The 22,865-nt window shown below is 37.9% G+C and overlaps 1 protein-coding gene across 1 annotated transcript in view; it reads right to left on the bottom strand.

The window, feature by feature from the left end:
* Positions 1-5,797, bottom strand: part of ascc3 (activating signal cointegrator 1 complex subunit 3) — a 174,518-nt gene extending 168,721 nt beyond the window's left edge. Inside the window, exons 1-3 of the mRNA XM_062422423.1 lie at positions 5,746-5,797; positions 4,825-4,959; positions 71-221 (exon numbers count right to left, since the gene is read on the bottom strand). Of these exons, the coding sequence (XP_062278407.1) occupies positions 71-221; positions 4,825-4,914 (241 nt within the window). The 5' untranslated portion in view covers positions 4,915-4,959; positions 5,746-5,797. The remainder of the gene's footprint in view (positions 1-70; positions 222-4,824; positions 4,960-5,745) is intronic.
* Positions 5,798-22,865: the final 17,068 nt, after the last annotated feature.

The following is a 22,865-nucleotide window of genomic DNA, read 5'->3' as shown; positions in this document are numbered from 1 at the left end:
TACGCCGAGAAAACACATGAAAACAGACTGAAAGAAATGACAATGGATTCAAGGCTGAGGAGTTAATTACCAATCTGTTTGGCTGCCAGAAGGAGGCTCTTCAGTTCCTGATTGGCAGCTTGCTGCTTCACTTTGTCCTGATGCTCGGTGCAGAAATGGACGATCTTCTGCCACGTCAGGCCCTCTCTGGCAAACTGCTCCTGTCTCTTCAGACGTTTGGTCTAATATGAGTCACAGGAAAAAATAACATTACATTTCAAGACCGAGAACAGTGGCACTCACTGCTCTAATAACCACAGATATTTCTAACTGACCACTGGGATGAGACCAATATACCCACATATAACAGTTTGGCAGTACATTGCACAGAAATTCTATAGAGGAACTGGATGTGGTGCAGTCAGTGTGACATATGGATGATATAAGTTATTTACTGTAGAATCAATCAATGTCTTACCGCAGTTTTATATTCTCGTGAAGCTCATTTACTAAAAATGACATATACTTGACTTGATTAAAACTGAAACAGCATTTGATTAAGAATGTTTTTTAAATCTTTTTTTTTTTAATTTGCTCTGATGTTTTCAAATGTTATTCTGCTTTTATATTTAAAGTTGTTTTCTTATTAACATTTTATATTTTTATCTTCTTATCAATTTTATTTATTTGTTTCTCTTGTTTTTATCACTTTTAAACCTAGTTTAGTCTAGCTTTTATCTTATTTATTTCATTTTATGTTGTCACTTGTTCTGTCTTATCAGCTTGTCAATCAGCTTGTGAAGCACTCTGAACTACATTAACCTGGATATAAGGTGCTATATAAATAAAGTTTGATTGATTGATCCCTGACACAGTTCAAATCAACCTGACATTAAACTTGACGGACTCACTGAACAGTTACAACATGAATTCTTTTCCATGCGATGAATCATGCCCAGATGAATTTCTAGCATTAAAAGGAGTACTTCAGTGATTTAGTATTGCACTTAAAGTTAGTTATGAGTCATGGTCAACATCAGCACAGCAAAAGCTGAGATATTCTCAATTTCAGTGTCTAGCATGGATCCAACACTGAAAAACACTTCAATGTATCACCATTTAGATAAAGAACCAATGTCAGGTTAAGTGTTGAGTCTTTCAAACTCAAGAGCCACAGACAACAGAAGCAAGTTCAACAAAAACCCAACAACCAATATAAAGTACACTGAACTGTGACTGTATGATTTGAAATGTTTAACTTTTAGTACCAACACAAACATATTTTCTAATGACCCACTTTGCAGATTATGAATATTTTTTTCTACAAACCCTCTCTTCATTTTATGAGAGGAAAAAAAGGCCTCTCAAATGTTTAATGTTGTCTGGACACATGTAGCCATACAAACCTTTGCCCAAATACAAAAGTCTATCATCGGCAAATGTGTTAAATCATTGGTTCCAATTGTTTAAATCACAAACTGTCTAATTAAGGAAACTGATAAGAATATAACAAGACACTAATAGCAATCTGTACTCGACAGTTTTCAATATTTAGTGCTGTTGACTCCTTTGAGTTGGTTCCAAAACAGTACTGAGGTTCTATACCCAAGCCTAATCAGAAGCAAGCTAAATGCTTTTCACTCTGTGGTTATTTCTTCAGCATTTTGTAGTAAAGTCAGTGTACATGAGCATACATTTTTAGTTTTAAATCAACATTAGAGGACTTGGATAGAAGCTTTTCCCATTATACTTTAACAGTGAGGTATTAAATCTGAGCAGGTATGACAGTTCAGGTTCTGAGGTCGGGAGAAGAATTAACACAGTGACTCCATTACAATCAGCGCCTACCTACCTCCTAAAGCTAAGCATTTTAACATCAACTCTGAGATTATCTCAGAGCGACTTCAGCCATCATTTCACTAGAGAAGCACTTTTTCTACTTAGAGGATTTAACTCGGAGGTGAGCCAGGTAAAAGTGGACGCCTGAATACCGATCCAGGAACAGGCGACTGATCTGAGAAACACTGTGGTGAAAGACAGGAGATTTAGATTTTTTTTTTTTAAAACATGAAATAATGACGGGCAAGGCTGTGAAATGGCAAAAACCAAAATAAGATATGTTTGATGTCCACAAAATAAGTCCAATTCATTTGACCCATTCTACTGAAATCTTGTGGCTGCTGCTCTTCTTTAGACCATAGATTGTTTGGATAGGGACATCCTAATCCAGGTATTTTACCATCTATATCCTGATTCTTTACCACTGAAATCCTTCAGTATTGACTATGTGCATCATAACTTCCCCCATGCTTTCCAACTGCTTTTACTTTAAATAGAACACAGGAGAGCATGCACATTCAAATAAAACTGCTAAATTAAAGACTTGATGAAGAAACAAAAATAGCATCTGCACTGCAAACTGTGTTGAAAGCTCCCAATAAATTGAATAAAGCACCATTTTGATCTCAGAGAGATTTCCTTCAGGCTTCATTAGGCAACATTCACAAAAATAGAACCCTGGATTTAGGCTGGAAGGTGAGCATCGGCCTGCTGCTGCTACATGAGTCTGTCAACTTCTTACAAACCAGCCTGTGGTATTTGGTCGTCATAACTGGTCTAAAATAGAGCTGAAGTTATTCATTAGGCCAGTAGTTCTCAAAGTGCACGGGGACCCCCTGGGGTCCTTGAGGGGGTTCCAGTGGGTCCCCAGCAAAAGGGGAATAATTTATTTTCACTTTATTCAATCAATAAGTAACACATCTTAACATCTTAAAGCAACAAATCTTAACAGATTAACATTTAAATGGCTAGTATTATTATTTTATATGAAAAATGCATCACATGACTACATGGATGTAGGAGGGGCCCAACAAAGTGACAACCAGCTGCAGTGAAGAAGCTCTGGTAACCCGACTGTACACTAAACCACTATGCACCATACAGAGAGATGGGAATTGATTTCATTGATACCAGTGTCATTATCAATTCTGCTTATCTGTCTAATTCTTTATTGATTCTCTTATCAATTCCTCATCATTTTTTATGTAGAATAAATGGCCAACACAAGTTTCCAGTGACAATGCAACTGTTTTATTATATCCACTGTGTATCAATGACCTTATATGCTGATGAATATATGATGCTGAGCTCTGTAAAATGGTTTGGACAATTTGGAAGTGGTTCTCCATTCCTATCCCTCACTGTACACTACCTGCTTAGCACTGAACAGCAGACAGACTCAGTTAGAGACTAGCTGGTGAACACAGTGGAGCATCAACAGCATTTGTTTCTCAGGAGTTAATGTTAACAAACCAGAGCCTAAAGCAAAGTGAACATTAGATTTATATTCATCAGATGGATAAAGACAGGACTCAAAATGAATGCTGATATAATGTTGCTCCCTAATTGCTGCATGTGTTTGCGAACATGTTATCCATATCAAACTTAGAAGGTGATAATATGTCAGTGTTTATAACTTGTTGCACTGCCCCCAAGTGGCCAAAAAATGAAAAAATGAAGGGCTGCGACCTCAAATATCCACTACTAATATAACACTTAATTACAAAACTAACAGTAACTGGCACTTTATTCACAATGGATGTTAGTAACCTGATGGATGGTTTCAGATACATAAATACTAACATTACTAACATGAGGGGTCCCTGCTCTTATGTCCTCCTCCTACCTGTTGATGGTCTGGGATACACTCATTTCTCACTACCTGCAACAGCTAACCTTTGCTAGTGTTAATACTGCTACTAGGTGCCATTAGCCACTTGAAATCCATGTGTCAAGTTTAGTATCGGTGTGTTTTCACTCTCTCACAGGGGACTATGATCACACACACTGATGCTAAAAGCTATGTTGTAACTTGATGTTGAAATGTGACCTTAAATAAAAAGTGACTGAGCTGTCTTTGTGGATATTCCAGGCATCCAAAATGGAAACATCTGGAGTTTGTCCATGTAGCAAAGAAAAGGGAGGTGGTTAAGTATGCAAGATTAAATATTAACATGATACAATATTAACAAAGGTCAAATATTTTGGTAAGTGAACTAACATGCAGTGTGGGAAAATGTGCTGTCATGATTTTGTCATGATGGATATTGATGTTTTTATTAGGGATGCACCGATTGTGAAATGTTGGGCTGACAGCTATACCGATTTTTAATTTAAAAAATGGGGCCAATTTTGATCAGTAACCGATACAGTTTTTTGGTTAATGTTATTGATGATGTTATTATGTTTTGTTGTTATTTATTCCAAAGGGAAACAAAGAAATCATTGTAAAAACAAAACAAACTGAATTGTTTTAAAGTGATTCAGCCCATCATTACACTATCTTGGAATGAGCACAAATTCATGAAACAATCTTTAATTACTTTCACCAGAAATTCTGTTTTTTCTTCTTTTTTTTTTTAAACAACTGCTTCAAAATCCCTTTAGCCTGCCAAACAATTAACTACTGAATAAGAAGAATGCATTTTACAGCAATATGCAGCTGGATCAGGTGCTTCTCAGGTCAGGGACAGCTAATTATAGCACATTTCAGATGAGAACAGATCAATTAATTAATTCAAATAATTTGTTTTAACACTACTGTGTATTCATCAGTCTTGGACCCTGTCAGCACCACATTGGAACTGAATACTTAAACATGAAAGTACAATTAAGCAACAATAATGCTGCACATTATTTCACATTTTGTTTCAGCTTCTATCAAAACTGTTCCACGTTACACTTGAAAGTTAAAGTTCTGTTGTGACAACGCTAGTTCCCAATTATACACTATCATTTGATGAAATCTTCAAACAATCCCTGAACTTCATTCCAGGCCTGACTCACCTTCAGATCATACAGCTGTTCAGTGAAGTCCTCTTTCCTGCTGACATTGGAAAAGGAGCGCAGTGCACCAGTGAGCCTTGGAGGAGCCATGCTTCTTTCTCCTCCATACACTGCTTCTCCTCTTGATTTCTATAACTGACACACACACACACACACACACACACACACACACACACACACACACACACACACACACACACACACACACACTGTAAGCTTAACTTCAATAACTGTAAAGGTTTGTAAATGCTCCAAAAGCTGCTGATGTAAAGCGGTCTTTCTAAACAGACTGTAAAACATAGTCAGGGTCTTTTGATGTGTTCTGTATCTGTATATGTAACCTGTACCTGTAAGTGACGTAATGTTGTTACGAGAGAGAGAGAGAGAGAGAGAGAGAGAGAGAGAGAGAGAGAGAGAGAGAGAGAGAGAGAGAGAGAGAGAGAGAGAGAGAGAGAGAGAGAGAGAGAGAGAGAGAGAAAGAGAGAAACCTGCTCTAAAAGTCAGATTACGAGGTAAACAAAGGCTGTTTATTGGATAAAGTTTACACCGAACTGAAGACTGGAAACGATAGATTTGTACCTTATTAAACAACACGGTTCACTATAATGATGATTATAACCAGTCAGCTATTTCTAACATGAACACTGTCTCCATATAAACAAATTAAAAAGGTACATTCCGGGGACGATGTGTCATATTTAACATATTTAACTACTGTATGAATGACAACTTGTCTGCTACTTTCTATAACATGTGAGACTGTGTTGCTAACGAGTGTTAGCTTGTCAGCTGTTTTGCAGCTTCTCCTGAACGTTTTATCTTCAGTCCTGAGAGAAAGAGTTAACACTAAACACAGGAATGGCTTTAAAACATTTAACAGAGCCTGTTAAACAATAAACAACTTCACATTTCAATATGTACCTTCTAACGCGTCTGGTAGAGAGAACTGTCAGGCGGTGTGAATGGCCTACCGGCGGATGTCAACACTAGAGGCTGGCGCGCTAAGGATTGTGGGTGTTGTAGTTTGTCAGACAGTTACATGGCAGCGCTTACTGCACAAAAGACTACATTGCCCATACACACGGACCACTGACACGTAACACACAGTTCGCTTTTGATTTCACCGGCACCGTACACTTATGAAAAGGTGGGCGGAGACCGTCTTAAATTAAAACGGGGCTATTTTGATGTTTGCTGAGTTTTGAGGAAACTGGCGCGCTGTTTTTGAGAAGTATATATCTGTAGTCAGTATTGAGGGAATAGTGATGGGGGGGGGGGGGGGGGGGGGGGTGGATGTTAAATGACTGGACTCAAGTACAGAAAAAGAAACCAGTTAGGAAGCAATTGTGGATTGACTGATTCATTCATTCATTCAAGATTCAAGATTCCTTTTATTGTCATTGTTAAAAAAATAAATTAAAAAAATACAAAGACATTTCATTTCACCAAGAGAGGACGGATCTCAAAGCAATAAATAGTAAAGATAAAACTAGATAAATAACATTAATTCCACTAAATGCACATTCAACTCACTCGCACGCACACAAACACTCACACACAGTCAGCAGGTATACGGCCAACATATGCTGTGAACATTAAATAAATAATATTATTGCACATTTATTCAGTTATCTGGATGATTTCATGGTAGTGTTCAGTGTAGTGATGGCCTTTGGGTAAGAACTGTTCAACAGTCTAGTGGTGAGTGTTTTAAATGTCCTGTATCGTCTGCCTGAGGGCAGAAGGTCAAGGTTCATTTATTCATTCATTCATTCATTCATTATGGTGTGCTTACCATACACTAACCAGTAACAGCCACATGACAATTCATAACATTAATGTTTTGCTATAGTGAAAGTGGTAATGGGATATGGGAGAGAGGACGGTAGGATGGTGCAGAGGAGGGTTGTTGACAAGGCTGGATTAGTACCACTGGTCACCACTGCCATTTTCAGCTAGTAGCTATTATTTCCCCAAACACTTGTTGATACAACATACCCACCGTTTATGTGGCCTGCTAACCAATCATCACTCGCCCAGCCATCAAATTGAAAATATAATATTCAATTATGAGACTTCATTTTCTTGGTAATTTTCATTTAATAACACTGCTGTCAAGTAGAAACATTGTAACTCTATATTTTGTTTTGGACATACTACTGTAGGTGTCTTCAAGAGAATTGGTCAAGCCTTCTGTCATATTTCTGTGGAGCCTGAGAAAAACATAATAATAATAATAATAATAATCATCATCATCATCATCATCATCATAAAATATATGGCCATGGTTGTTGAGAATGAAAGGTTTAAACTCATTCTGAAGTTTAAGGAAGGACATGATATAAGGAAAGTTAGTCTGGTGACTTTGAAGGAGGAAAAAGGCGAAAGTGTTGGGTGATGTTGTTAATCAAGTGTAAAGACAAGAAGTAGAGAGAATAAGTGATGACGCTGACTAAAGTGTGTAACAAAATGATGGAGAAAGCCATAAAGACAGGTGAGAGAGGTGAGAGGTTATATGGCATCGTGGTGGAGGAAAAGTTGGAGGATTTGAGGTCAGGCATAAGAGGCGGTAAAGTTATTAGCATTAAATGTCTGCAAGCAAGAAGGGAAAGAGAGAAGGTTCATAGTTTATCGGTGTTGCTGGATTTCTAAGAGTTGCCTGATAAAGTAAGAGTGGGTTATAAGTTATAATGTAAGAGGGTGTAAAGGGCAACAAAAGTATGGAAGGTTTGGAGGTGATCATAAATATTGGAAATGTGAGGACAGGGCAGAGTTGAAATGTGTTAATTGTGAAAAGTTTACATAGTTATGCCTATGGTGGCTGTGATGTGAGAAAGGATGCAGTGAAGGTGTACAAGGTAACATGGATATATAAGAAGCAGTAAAGGTAGTTCAGAGGGAACACAAGGAACAGTCATCTGAACAACTTGTGACAAAGAGTCAGATGGGAGATGGAAATATATTGCTGTTAACTGCATGCTCCAAGCAAGGGATAGAGCTGAGAAGATTGAAATAATTGTAAACAGTGCAGCAAGATATTTAAATATTCAAGGAATATCTGGGATGGATGTTCAGGAACGGTTTGGAACAGTTAAAGAGTCATGTTCACAGGATTAGTTTTACTCAGTGCAATGCATGGAGTCTACTGTCGTATGACCAAGAATTTAAAGGATTTCTAAAGGTTATTATTTAAACCTGATATAATATGTTTAAAAGAGACATGGCTTAATTTAGATTTTGTGATTCAAGGATAGGCCTTGAGAAAGGGGTAATGGAGAAGAACGTGTTTCATATAGAGAAATAGAAAAAGGGAAAGATCTGGAGTATGTAGTTATTGAAGTTTGGTTAGAGGATGGACGTTTAGTTATTATGAATTTCTATAATTGATGTCAGAGGTTGTAGTCAGAAGAACTTGATGCTCATTTAATCCCATAGTACTCCTGACAGAGAATAGGACTGAATGGCTGGATAGTGAAGGATTTGATGGACTCCTTGGGACTTTTGTGTTTAAATGATGGGAATTTCATGAGGATTCATTGTTGTACATGTGTGATTGAGTCCTTGGCAGGTTTTTGTTTGTGGGAGGTAATGAATCATGAAGTGTTGGAGTGATCACTGCTCTATTTTGTCTAAATTAGGTAGTGAAACCAGGTTGTGCTTAGAAGTTACATGAGAAAGGTGGATATTTGGAAAGGCTGTGATAATGTGATAATGAAACATGTTTAAAATGATAAAGAACATGCTATAACAATATTTAATGGAAATGTCACAGATGCCATAATTGGGGCTGCCAATCAGACAATTATAAGGAAAGCTGGTATGAAAAGGTGGAAGTTGGTTCGGTGGTGGAATGATGAATGTAGGTAGTAAAGGTAATAAATAAACATAAGTCTTTTAAAGGTGTTTAAAAATCACTCACACTTTCAATATTTCATACAGTATAAAATAATGTAAGCAGTGGTTCGAAAGACTATTAAAGAAGCTAAAAGAAAGTATTGGAGAACAATTTGGGACTCCATAAACACTCAGATTAAGTAAGTATGGGGAATGGTAAAGAAAATGATGGTACCCAGTGTTTGAAAATGATTGGGTGCTGGCTAATGAAGATGAAACAAAAGCAGATACAGTGGTGTCCAAAAGTTGGACACCACTTTCCTGTGGGAACGATATGTTAGAGGGATGATGCAATTAATGCTCCCTTCATATTAGAGGAAATGAAAACTGGCTGTATGTAAATCAGGACTAACTGCTTTGGGAAAAGATCAAATCTGCTATACCATGTGGAGCCATCTGTCTGATGTAGCATCAGAGGTCATACTACATTCATATAACAAGGTTTGGTAGGAAGGAAAATTAACACATTAACGCAGTTATAATATTCATCAGGAAAACAGGAAAAGATCCCACCAATCCATCTAACTACAGACCAGCTGCATGGATATCACACATGTGCAAAATCATGAAACATATGCTTACAGAAAGAGTTAATATTATTTGGATGTAAGGAATCTTATATCTAAACATCAGGGTGGATTTAGAAAAGGGGAAGACTGGAACAGTGGATCTGATACTACACCTAGAATCAGAGGTGAGGAAGGCACACGTGAATAAGTACGTGGTACAGTAGTAACAGTATATTTGATGTGCAAAAAGCTCATGACTTATTGTGGAAAGAAAGGTTATTAATCAAAAGGAATCAATAAAGATTAGGAATAGTCGGTAAAATGTTAAGATGGGTGAAGGAATGTTTGTACAGTTACTCTCCACAGGTAAGAGTGGAAAGAACATTGTCAGCAACCTATGCAACGCAAAAAAGGACGTGTTATAAGTCCTCTGTTGTGTTCAATAATGATTGATGGTGTGTGTCCAGGGAGATCTTTGTTTGCGAAGGTATGAATGTTGAAGATGTTGCAGGAAACAAAAGAGTGGCGCTGTGGTCTTTGCAATGGAAACTTAACTTTCCCATTGAGAAAACAAATATGCTTTTCCTAACAAGCAGGAGAATTGGGGCAGACGTCCAAATGTATTTAAATGGTTAGGAGCTGAAAGTGATAGACTCATTCAAATTTGTACCTGGAAAGCAAATACCAATCAAGTTTTAAATAAGTGTAAAAAGGCTTTAAATGTTAAATCAAATGCTCTGAAGAAGGCTCTGTGCTAAAAAATGCATTGAAATAGTTTTCTATTGTGATGTGAGCCAAATAAACAAATGAAATGTGAGTATTTTGTCCTCGGACTAGGACATTTGAGATGTATCACTGGATCTTGGGTTTAGCACTCCTGATTGTTGAAACCTCCATCTCCAATCACAGTTTTAAATGTGATGAGATGTTCGGTGGGAACAGAGTGGGGGAGCTGACTGGTCTGCTTTGAAAGCTATAAATATATAGATCTAATAAGATCAGTTCTGGATTATGGGTGTGTGGCATGCAGGTCACACTGGAGGTGATACAAGCACAAGAAGAATATAAGGATACGTAGAGAGGCATTAAAACATCTGAAATGGGGGGAAATGCAGCTGCAGTTAACAAGACAATAACATGATGACATTGGCTCAGTTTACAAGGACATAACAACCCTACAATAAGTGCTATTGAGCCATGCTGGAACATGAAAACAGGCCGACAAAGAGCTTCAATTGGGTTGTTAAATAGAAGACTAGTGAAATGTGGATACTTGATAGGAGTTACTCTCCAACTGTTGTTCTGTCAGATATACCTCTTTGGTTACTGCTATGGCCAGAGGTGGATCTTAGCCTCCTTGAATGGGTAAAAGATGACCATGGGAGAAAACTGTAGGATTTATCATTTAAATGTAAGAAGGAGTTACCATTTACTTGTAGATTTCTACAGAACACAGGTAGAACAGCAGAAGCAGCAGTAATCCCTTAGATTCATGTTGAGTGTGGGCAGAGACTTACTGTACCAAAGATATATCTGTTCTGGTATATCAGATTTGTGTGCAGCATTAATGAGTTTACACTTTTGCAACTCCAGGTGTAAAGAGGATTTATTGTTTGAAAAACGCTAGAGTCATTATTCGGAATTCATCAAATGTGATAGTCTGTCAGTTTCGTGTGGGTCTCTGCTCATGTTGATGAGAATGAGGAGGCGGATAAAGCAGCAGAAAGGGGCTTTGATGAGTGGGAGTAGTCACGTTAATGTAAATATTAGTAAGTTAGAAGCTAAAGTGGTGATTAAGGGACGAGTCAAAAAGACGTGGCTGAATGAATGGAGCAAAGAAAGAAGAGGAAGATAACATTAACTTGACTTAAACAGGGGAACGCAGGGCCTGAAGGACAGAATCAGAGAGAGGAGAGCGTTATAACAAGATGAAGGAATGGTCATACTAGTCTGAACACTTCTATCTGTGTATTTGGAAAGCACAATAATAAGTGTGAATAATGTGGAGAGGAGGAAACAATAGACTGTTTCATTGTATTGCCAGAAGTTTTAAAACATACAGTAAGAAGGATTCAACAGCAAAAAAAGGAAAGTGTTGGAAATTCCTACTAGAGTATTTAAAATCCCTTTTATTTCTATAATTATGATTATTTTCTTTATTGTTTTGATGTTAATTGTTTGTTTGGCTGAAATATTAGAGAGGACAGCTCTTTAGTCCAAACTCCAGATAAGTGGGTGGCACCAATGCACCAAAAAGCTGTTTGCCAACCACCAATAATGCCAAAAGAAGAAGAAGTGTACTCAGATTGATCAACTTTGTCCAAAATCAGAAACTAAAGCAGAAACACTTTTGCCCATGAGACAATACTGTTTCTTAGCATTCTGCTATTAAAAATGCCAATCACAAATCTTCAAATTTTGGACTTCAAATTCAATGAATCTCCAGGGATCTGAAATCAAAACATTTTTTAATTGAAAGAACATCATCAAACAATGCAATGCATCTACACAATGCAAAGACAATGATTCAACAGCGTACATAGGAACCACCATAGCAACAATAGAAGGCCTGAAAGATTATCTGTAATAATTCACAAACTAAACATCATATACATTCACTGACTGATTATGAGAATAAATTGCACAAAAATGTTATCAAAACACATTTTAATGCTGAAAAAAAACTTAAAACTTAAAATTGTGAAATATATTTTACACTAAGAATAAAAGCAGCTTATGTTGCCGTTTATGTAGAAATCTGACAGTCACATGATGTGAAAAAAAATAGGCCAAAAAAATAAAAAATAACAACGTGGCTATTACATAATTTGATGTGAAACTGGGTTGATTAAAGTCATGTTTATTGTCAGTCAGCTGAAAAGTTGATGTTGTCCACACAGGGAAAAGGGTGAAATGTGTGTGAGATCATTTAATGTTGCATTTTGCCCACAGTGAACTTAAAGCAGCCTGCCATGTTCATTCAATCACACAAGCTCAATGGAATTCATCGTAACTCCAGTCTATGAAGAAGGTGTCTCATCCTCTCTCTCACTTCATTTGCTTTATTCCTCTGTATCGTTTGTCCTCTTAGGCCAGGCCCATATCACACCCCCATCACACACACACACACACACACACACACACACACACACACACACCAATTCATGCGCTGTATGCATGAGTGGTGTCCGCTGAACTCTGGCAACGCTGCGAGAGAACTCTGAAAAAAAAACTGAGAGTGAGAGAATGATTCACTCTCTCTCTTTCTCTTACACACGCACACAAAACAAACACACAAACACACACACACACACACACACACACACACACACACACATGTCCCTGAGACCACACTAAAGGGCAAAGCTTGTACACTACGATCCATCAGTTTGAGTTTCATTTATGTGAATATCTCATGTTTGACTTGTCATCCCTGATAGTGTTTAATCCAACATAAACAGCATTCCAAGTGAATATTCAGTGGATGACATTACCATGGGCAAAGACAAAGTAATACGACCCAAACTGCAAAGAAAACTACTAAATCAATGAGGCAAACCGATTTCATGCATACAGCATTACTGAACACACTAGTGCAAAAGAAAAGGGCAGAACAATTAGTTGTTAAATTGGAAATGAACAGACAAAATTCAAAAAATTAAAAGAAGAAAACCTGCAATCAGGTTTTGGTACAGTGTGTTTACATATTTTTTTTTAGAGTGACAGTAATCATAATTTATTCTATAACGATGAGCATTCGTATTTAATTAAGAGGCTACAGTGGCAGAGTCTAAACACTTGCATGTTCCATTTTTCTCCTCTATGAATGAAAAGCAAAATTCTAAGAATTGTGTAACATAGTCTTAAAATCATAGTGTGATTTTGGCAGGAGGCTAGGAAGATAATTGCCTTCTTTTGTATTAAACTGACATACAGTACATATGGTAAATGCATGCCTTTTACTTTGTCCTGCTTTTCTACCTGAGCAGGACAAAGCACTACACAAAGCCTATCATTTACCCACCCACACACACACACACACACACACACACACACACACACACACACACACACACACACACACACACACACACACACACACACACACACACACACATCATTGTGCCCTATCAAAAACCAGCAATTAGTACTCACATTTATATTAATCCTAACCACAGTGTTTTCCTACATTGAATGCATTTCAGGTTTTTGCTAACCTGACATGTCAGGTCAGGCACTTTAAAAATATACCTTGATGAACCATCTATCACCATCTATCACTGTCTTACTTTGAGTGGTAGCTGGATTCACGACACAGGTTCTGGTTCGGACACAAGCGCACAAACCTGACAAGATGGATTGTCGCGTCATCGCATGATGTCGTGATCTGACAAATCCATCAGAATCATCCAATAATGATGTCCTTGTCTGGTGATAATGGTTGCAAAGGAGGACCCAGTGATCAAACCACCAACTCTACAATGAATGGCTACTACCTGAGCCACACTTGGTGACAGTCATGGTGGGCCTTGCTAGGCTTGTTGTTTTGTTTGAACACATTTCAGTATTAAAAGTACAAAAGCAATAGGCACTGTTTAGATTCAAGCCACGTCTGTAAGCTTAATTTATTTTCCAATTTAACACTTTTACAGTTTTTTTCCAATTGCTAAAACACAATTTTGCAAACTAGTCTGGTTTTATCAAAATAGTTAACACAATTCACAGAACCAAACACCCAAACTGCAAAACACCTCATATATCCTGCAAAATGAAGCACTACAACCAAAACTACATATAGCATTATCAAAATCAAACTTTTGCACCAACTGGCACACACTTCATTCATATTACCAGATGTTTGTCTAACCAACTACACACTGTTGGGCATAATGACAAGCTCTCTCATCTTTAGTATGCTGCTTTGTCATAATACTAACATAGTTCAAATTGTAGAAAATTCTTCAGATTGTTGCACAGAAATATTTGCAGATACACAAACATGCTGTTGAAACATTTATTTTTATTTTTATTTTTCACCAAACAAGTGAGTGCAACATATGCACAGCAGATATATTTACATTGGAGTGAAAAAGAAAATTGCAGAAAAAATGTGCAGAAAAAATATATAGAAAAAAAAAAGAGGCAAGAAAAATAATTAGGCAGCATCTTGCCGCACAGCTAGGTCTGAACACAATGCCTCCTCCATCACTCTTCCTCCCCCTTTCATTCTTACCCTCCTTCTTCCTCTTCCTCTCTCTGCAAACGTTTTCCATTGTTGTTGTAAAAAAAAGGTGCTCACCTGTGGTCTTTTCATAGTGCTTACTTCCTGATTGAAGTGGTAACAATTAAGCATTGAGGTGTTTGGCTAGGGGGCTAATAAATTGGCCAATAAGCTCATGTAGTGTACTTTTGAATGGCAGTGTTTTGAAATGGCAAACATGTGACTTTATGTCAGATTGTTGTGTCTTATGCAGAGAACCGTGTTCAGTGCATTTTAAAAGTGCATTTGAAAATGTGTTTAGACTTTTGGAGACTTGAGAAGAGGTTTTGCTCTCTCTGGGTGTCAGTTTAAATAATTGTGCTATGCATGTCATTTTAGTGTGTTAGCAATTGGAAAAAACTGTAATTGTGTTTAAATGGCCTTTTATTTTTTCACATGTTGCTAATATATTCTGTTCTGATGCATTTTATTTTTTATGTTATATGTAAAGCACGCTATACAAATACATTTTACATAATTGCACTTTTCTGGTTTATGGACCAAATGTGGTGTCACCTATGCCTCTTATTGGATACTCCCCTTGCCCTCCTACCTGCCTGGGATAATGATTGGCCTGAAGTCACATGACCACGAACCCAACCCATCTTAATAGATACCCACCTTAATAGATCAGCCCATTGGCTGATACATGTCTGGATGCACATAATTGGTTATTTTTTTTGTATGTATGTATATGTATATATTTAATATAATGTTATGTGAAATGTGTTTTATAATTACCATGATGAAGGACGTGATCAGAAACGCGTTGGTCTAACAATGAAGTTGCTCTGTATACGACAAGTGTTGCTGAAGCTTTGACCTTTTTAGACTTTTTCCCCTTCTCATGCACATTGGAAGTACTGTAGGTGAAGTTGTGCCAGAAATCTCTACTCTGCTTCTACAGTATAAAAGTACAGACAAACAAACATCCAAGCACACATGTCTGCCTCTGCACAGTTCATAGCACTCAGTGATCATTTGTAGAAAACCTCTGGGCCTTATCAATAGTACTGCTAAGGGAAAGGTCATAGGATCATTAAAATAAAAAAAAGTCATTGTTTTCAGATGATTTCAAGGCAATCTGCGTATTTGAGCGATGGATAGATGATTAAATGGGTATACTGGGCACAGCGCCTAATGGTGCAGAGCAGGCCTAGAGCCAGAGCCTGTGTTTGAAGTGACAGTGCTCATTCAACTCTAGAGATGTCCCAGTAACTTCTTTTTTTTTTGTGTCTGATCCTCTAATATGTTATATCTGCCAGTACTGAGTGTGATATTCTGATATTCATTTTATTGTAATTTAGTTTCTGCTGGGTGGGAGGGAGGATACATCTGTGCCCAGGAGACCACAGACTCATAATCCATCCCTAGTGATGGTGCCAGACAAAAGGGAAGGGGTCACCTACATTATTTGAAATCATTCTCTGAATATCAGTGCCAAATGTCAATGTCAAATGTCAATCTGGCCAATAGATGGTTGCTTGACCGATTGACATCATCATCCTGAGGCTTCACCACAAGCATGTCAAAAATCTAAGAATAAAGGGAACAAGTCCAAAATATGAATATATGAATGAATTTAAATTATGACTATGTCCAGGTGCAAAATCCAATATGTATTCTATTTATCACTTACAGTCCTGCCTACTGTACAGTCTTATTATTTCTCTCTTCTCCTTAGACAGAGTATGTGCAGGGTATGTGGACACATTAGAGGAGACATTCTGCCACAACTGAGAAGCACTTCTGGCTCTCTACAGAAACAATCAAGGAGCTCGTTGGTATCTCCTGTGGCATACGGGGGTCATTTGTTTTTGTCAGAAGGCTGCTCAACACCCTGCTAATGTGCTTCTAGGATGCTGCTACCAGCTTCTCCTTCAGGGCATAAATCCATCTAAATATTCACATTTTGAAGTGAGCGCCATGGTGAGGACCCTCTCCCACGGTGCAGCCACCACCACATACATCACACCACATAACTCACCTCCTTGAAAGCTGCACACAATCTGCGACACACTTTCTCTTTGTTAAGCTAGTGCAGTATTGTCTGTTTATGGACACATATATGCGTGCATACATGAGAAGTTGAGTAAGATAGGGTGTATTTCTTTGTGTTTATGACTGTGTATGTGATTTTGAAATTGCATGTATGGTGTTTGTGTGGCCACCCTATGAGGGGCAGTGCAAGATATAACTCATGAAAATACAGTTTCCAAGTTCTAATCCAGTGGTATTGTGTTAATAGTCGTCTAATCTCTGTCAGAAATCATTTTTTTGGTGTTTTGTATGAAGATCCCTCATCACTCATCATTCATACCTCATTTACCTCTTTTTTTTCTACTTTTGTACATTATTTTATTATCATCATTCTTTAGTTTTATCTTTCTTTTTATCTAACTTTAACGAAAGTGTCTGCTATGTTACTGTCACAGATGCAGCACAGAGGAGTGGAGTGAGATGTCTGTCCTCTCTCCTGCTCTCTGCTGTAAACACACATAGCTGTTAGAGAGCAGCTGCTCTCCTGTCTCCTCAGGTCTTGGTTCTTGTTGTCTGCAGAAACAAACAAGACATGAGAACTTAGCTTGGGTCTTGAGGAGTTGTAACATTTATTCACTGACAAACAGCCTAAACTGTACACACACTACACTGTTCACAGCTATACTGCTAACTGCATACTCTCTGCTCCCTCACCCTAACACTCATTCTTTCTCTATTTCACCCTTACACTAATTACAGTTTAGAAACCATCTTGAATACATTTTTAAGGAGAACAAAAATTGAATTCCCCAATGCTTATCCCCAGCATGAGGTAAATTCAGGCCCGGCGGGCAGCCAGCCTTCAGTACGCTGGCAGAAACCCTGTATTGATCAGACGTCATTATCCAGATTATACATTCAGATATCAAAGCAGGTGCTCTCACACATCATTATCCAATCAAATGTTATTTGCAGTGACGAGTTAACCCTGCCCATCATAAACCAAACTTTACAGTTTGTGGGCTGTAACTAGCAGAGCAGAATCACATAAAGCAGTGTGTGTTTTGATATCAGTTGATAAAACATTGTTCACAAATCTAAAGAAAAAACAGTTGAGGTCAAAGTTATTTGTTTCTCCCTTGTCCTTTTCCTCTGGATCTACCCTCATGAGGGAGATGTGGGTGCAGGCCAGTAATCGTCTGTTCAGTTTCATTAAGTATTATCTTGACCCTTACATACTGTTTTGACATTTGGCAGCTGTAAAAACACCCCAAATATCATTCCCATCGTTCCATAAAGTTCTTGTTATTTTCACTTTCAATAAAATACATTTCCATCATTATTGCTATGTTATATTTTCATGTCTTAGGTAAAATAGGACATGATATTGTGTGATAGTAGATGTTAGTAAATGAGTGATGTAAAAGCTAAAACCTACACTCTCTCTGCTCTCTGAAACATGAATCAAGGTTTAATCACATTTATTGATCAGTCAGATCCACTATTGATGCTTTCTAAACACATCTGTGGTTCAACATTTGGTATAAACACTTTTTATGAGAGGATTCTTAGACCGGGTCAAAATCGTCCCAGAACATACTGCCAGGGTGTAGAATATGAACAGTATGTAAGGGTTAAGCCACGCCCAATTATGAGGAATCCAAACCCCTTTGTATTGATACCTTGCTCATGTATTTTGTTTAACATGCACATATTGTGTGTCACATTATAGAAGATAAAGATGCTTTAACTACCATTTCACTGTGACTTAAAGTTCCTCTCAAAGCATGAAATACATGTGCCATGCTTGTTCAACTTATATTGCACATCTGTAAAATAGCTTTTCTCTGTAGAATTACTAGTGAGGGTGCAACACCTTATAATACTCCGTACAGACAGAAGAAATAGTGAAAGTGATAAACTGGAGAGTTAATGTAAGCATAGATCTATGCTTACAGTTAGGACAGTCTAACTTTGACATAGACAATTCTGTGATCACATTCTTTCAATTCTGTATTTGAATTTCTGTCAGTCTGAACATGTCACAGTGTGTTCCTCAGTCCCTCTCTGCAGCTGCATTCTCATCCCCAGCTCTCTAACCATGTTCTTTTATCCAATTCCCCAGATGTGCCATTCTCAAGCTGACCACCAGATGCCCTCTGACTTTCCCTCCTTCCCCCATCTACACATCTCTTTCCACTCAGTAACTATCTACATCTGATGCCATTCATCAGCTCCTCAGTTCATATACCGGTCTCAGACATTCATTCCCAGCCAGTTTGTTTTAGTTGCTTCACTGGACACTTGCTTTCTATCCATCCTGATCCAGTCTGTTCCTGGTCCTGTGCTTTGTTTGTTCCAGCTGTTCCTGTGGTTTTGAACTTTTCTGCCTGTTAGTTACCTGGCTGCTTGCCTTGCTCCTATGAACTTGTTCTGTTTTGGTAGGCCCCCCCTGTATGCCTGTGTTTCTGAGTTTATCATTAAATTACCTTCCTGTCTCAAGAGTCTGCACATGGGTTCACCTAGTGCCCCACATGTAACAGAAAATGTGTTAATACTAGAAATAAACAGTCAAAATGACAACTCACTGGAGTTCTTGTATCGGATATCTTCATATTTTGATGACTGCTTATGAAAGTGAACAGTTATGTGCTGTTTCCTCTAAAGGAAGACATAAATTATACAGTATTTCAGAATCCTTCAAAAATCCCCTTAATTATCCAATTGTGAAACGTGTGTTTTATCTCCTCCTTCCATGATACTGGACAGGAACCTGCTCACATGCATATATTGTAATCATGTATACATACAGTACAGTCCCATCTTACATACAGTACCTATATTCGTTGTACCATTAAATTAGTATCTTAAAGTGAGAATACATACAGCGCCAGTCAAAAGTTCCACTTCCTTGTCCCAACTTTTGACTGGTACTGTGTCCAAGAGTGAAAATGTATCTAAAAGTTGAATGTGCTTAGTGAGAAGCTGAGAATACATTTTTAAGGGGCAAAAAAGTGTGTGTTTTAGTGCATCGTTGTGTGTATGGTGTGTGTGTGTGTGTGTGTGTATGTATGTGTGTGTGTTTGTGCATTCCATACCTGATGCCGTTGTTTTCCTGTGTATGTTTGTGTGTGTGTGTGTGTGTGTGTGTGTGTGTGTGTGTGTGTGTGTGTGTGTGTGTGTGTATGGTTGAGAGAATGCAGGTTGGTTCTGTTAAATGCTCTCTGACTCTGGACTCCTGGTAATTTGTTGGCAGCTTGTTCAAAAGAATGGACTCTGAATTATTCACTTTTTTTCTCTGAAGAGGGATTTTCTTTCCCAACTCCTGGCTTTTAGTTTCCGAATTGAAATCTAATCGGGTACACTCGATTCAAAGTCTGGAGTATATTTAAAATATTTTTTTTAAATCTATTTCAGGTAAAACTTAAAGCTTCCCTCCAGTGTATTTTTTCCTAACAATGTTGATTCACCACAACATTTGCCAAATAAGTTCTGTCAAATAACTGCATTTTGCAGACAAGGTCTGGCTTTATACTGTATGAAAAGCTTCTCCTTCTCCATTAAATCCCTGCAGCATCTGAGAGCAGCAGGACTGATATGTCGATAAATCTGCAGCCTCTGAGAAGTGCTGCACCAGAGCACAGTGCCGTTATGCACGGCTGTTCATTGGGTTTACCTTAATTAAAACATGTGATGACACTAGGCTGCTAACCACACATACTTTTGAACACATCAGACTGATCAGCTCCTCCAGTCCACATGTCGATGTGTCCTTGAGCAAAACACCTAACCTCAGATTGCTCCCGATGGCTGCGCCAATGGTGTAAGAATGTGAGTGAATGTGACTTGTAGTGTAAAAGCACTTTGCATGGTCAAAAAGACTAGAAAGGTGTTATATAAGTACAGTCCATTTACCATTTAGCATTTAACCTGTCCACCTTTTGAAACTGTTGTGCTTTGCTGTTTAAAACAAAATCCACAAATGCAGGAAGCATGATTGTAACATACCTGCCATCGGTGTGTAATAGTTCATAGGTCTAGTAAACATCATATCATCCTCAGAGACAATCTATCCATCTCTCTATTTTATCCATCTGTACAAGCTGATCTCCATAATATTCACAACAAATATGATGAGTTACTACTCTAAATTATTCTATACATTTGAATCCTTCTGATATTTAAAATCAAACCTCCCATTTGACTCGTTTCAACATGAAAATGTTAGTGAGTTCCAGTAAAATTGAGCTAAACTTGCTATAAACATTGTGAGTCAACTGACCTGAACTCATGAATACTAGACCAGTTTTTACTCTCATGTGCTGTTTGAGGCAGGTTATTTTTTAGTGCAGGACCTTGCTACTCGTTTCAAAGTATCTCAGGCAACTGCGAGTAGAATTTGCATCACCTGGACAGAATTTCTCATGTTAGATGCTAGGATCTATCCCTGTTTGGCCTTAAGGTGAGAAACAGTAAATTAACTTTACTAAGTCTTTATCTTTCAAAAAATACTTTACCGCATACAAGATATCAGACTGTATAGAATTACATATACAATTGGCCATTTCAAAGGTACAGGAACCTACTTTTATTTCAAAGGAACGACCGGTCTTTAGTTGGTATACAAGTGCATTTAGTTTTGTCAGTATACAGGGTCAAAGAAATCATAAATTCATCTGGGATTCTCACTTTGTTAGAGGAAGTGGACGAGGTAATGGCAGATAAAGGCATCCTTATTAGTGACCTCTTGTCTGCCATAAATGTCAGTCATGTAATACCAACATTCTTAGTGTTGCAGACAGGAAATTGCTCGCCATAGGATTCATGTTGGAGGGGCCATTAGAAGAATATATAACACCACACTTTTGATAGAATAATACCCATGACCACTAGTCTATAAACCAAGTGTGTGCTCTCCTCAACTTTTCAAAAACCATTGTTCTGAACCTTAATGGCACCAAAGTAGACAAGACAAAGAAGTCCCATTTGTCCTAGCATTTAAAATCCATACTCTTGGTGCTCCTTTAATGATAAACTGCCATCTAGATCTTGTGTGAGGTAAGGATAATCTACACAAGCATCTTTATCGGAGCATTTTTGGACACTTGTTGTCATTTTGGTTCCTTGTTTCTTTCTGTAGGAGCTCAGAATCGGACTGAGTGACTGAAATGCTATTGTAATAGTCTAGCTGTTCCTGCCTAAGAACAGTGGTATAGCTACCTGGATGTAGTGGCAATGCAAAGTAGGTTTGATGGTAGCCATCAGTAAGGGTAACTGCATGGTGAGTCTGCCTATATTATAATAAAAAGGTTTCAATGGCAATTTTCAACAGGCAATTTAACAATTTAACATAATACTGTAATAAAAAGCCAAAATAATGTTTTAAGTATTTAATGTTTAATGTTGTGACAAGAAGTTGAACTGTGTGTGTTACAGTTAGGTTGGTGACTTTTCTTCATACATGTTGGCAGTGCAACAAGCTCTAAACACAACACTGACATGCAATCAAGCAAACACTTGCTTAATTACACATCCAGCACATGGAGAAACATTAGCTTTTTCTGGATTTCTGACCCCCTGATGGGTATGATAATCATCATAGTCCAATATTCACTTTCCATTTATTATTTATTCCTTGTTTAAGATTCTTTTTTGTTTTGTTTATGTTTGCCTTTATATAACAGGATAGATACAGGCAGGAAACAAGGTCAGACAGGTGGTATCTCATGCATCAAAGGTGTTGTGTTTTTTGTGGTATGCACCTTAACTTTTAGCCTACTGGGGCGAGTCATTTACTTCCTGTTAGCTCTGGTTTGGTCTCCGCCAACACCTTACAAAAATATCTGGCTCTTAAGTTGCTAAACTTTGTGTCTGTTCTTCGGTGCTGGGCGGGCAGTTTACAGTGGATTTATAACTTATGCTGGACATGACACTGATGAGAGTACTGAGACTGAATCAGTAAAGCTGTATGTCTTATGCTGGGTTCCATTGGAAGTCAGAGCTGGGAATGACGTCACACCCAAGTTTGTGTCGTTCCAGTTAAAAAGCAAAAAAAAAAACAGTTTTAGCCAGGTTAGCCAATGATGGCAATACCAGTTGATAAAAACACATTTTCGCTGTATTTTTCTCATACAAACAGTGTAGCAACAAGTCCACAAATACAAGTTGGAAAGTAATAAGAGACAAAACTATTAATAAACGGGATGTTACTACAGGCTGCCATCTTGGATTTTGACGTCGGGGTTGGTGGGGTACGTCTGACTTTTGCACCATAAAAGCCAAATTAAAAAAAGTGTGACATCACTACAGACGACCTCTTACATTTCACAAAAAACCTGATTATAGAGCAGTTTCAAGAAGCTGAATGGTTAGTGCTGACTCTTTGTGACTAGATGATT

The sequence above is a fragment of the Scomber scombrus genome, chromosome 7 (genome assembly GCF_963691925.1).
Source record: "Scomber scombrus chromosome 7, fScoSco1.1, whole genome shotgun sequence".
NCBI classification, from domain to species: domain Eukaryota; kingdom Metazoa; phylum Chordata; class Actinopteri; order Scombriformes; family Scombridae; genus Scomber; species Scomber scombrus.
The sequence above is the reverse complement of the archived record's forward strand: the minus strand, read 5'-3'. Positions and strand labels throughout refer to the sequence as shown.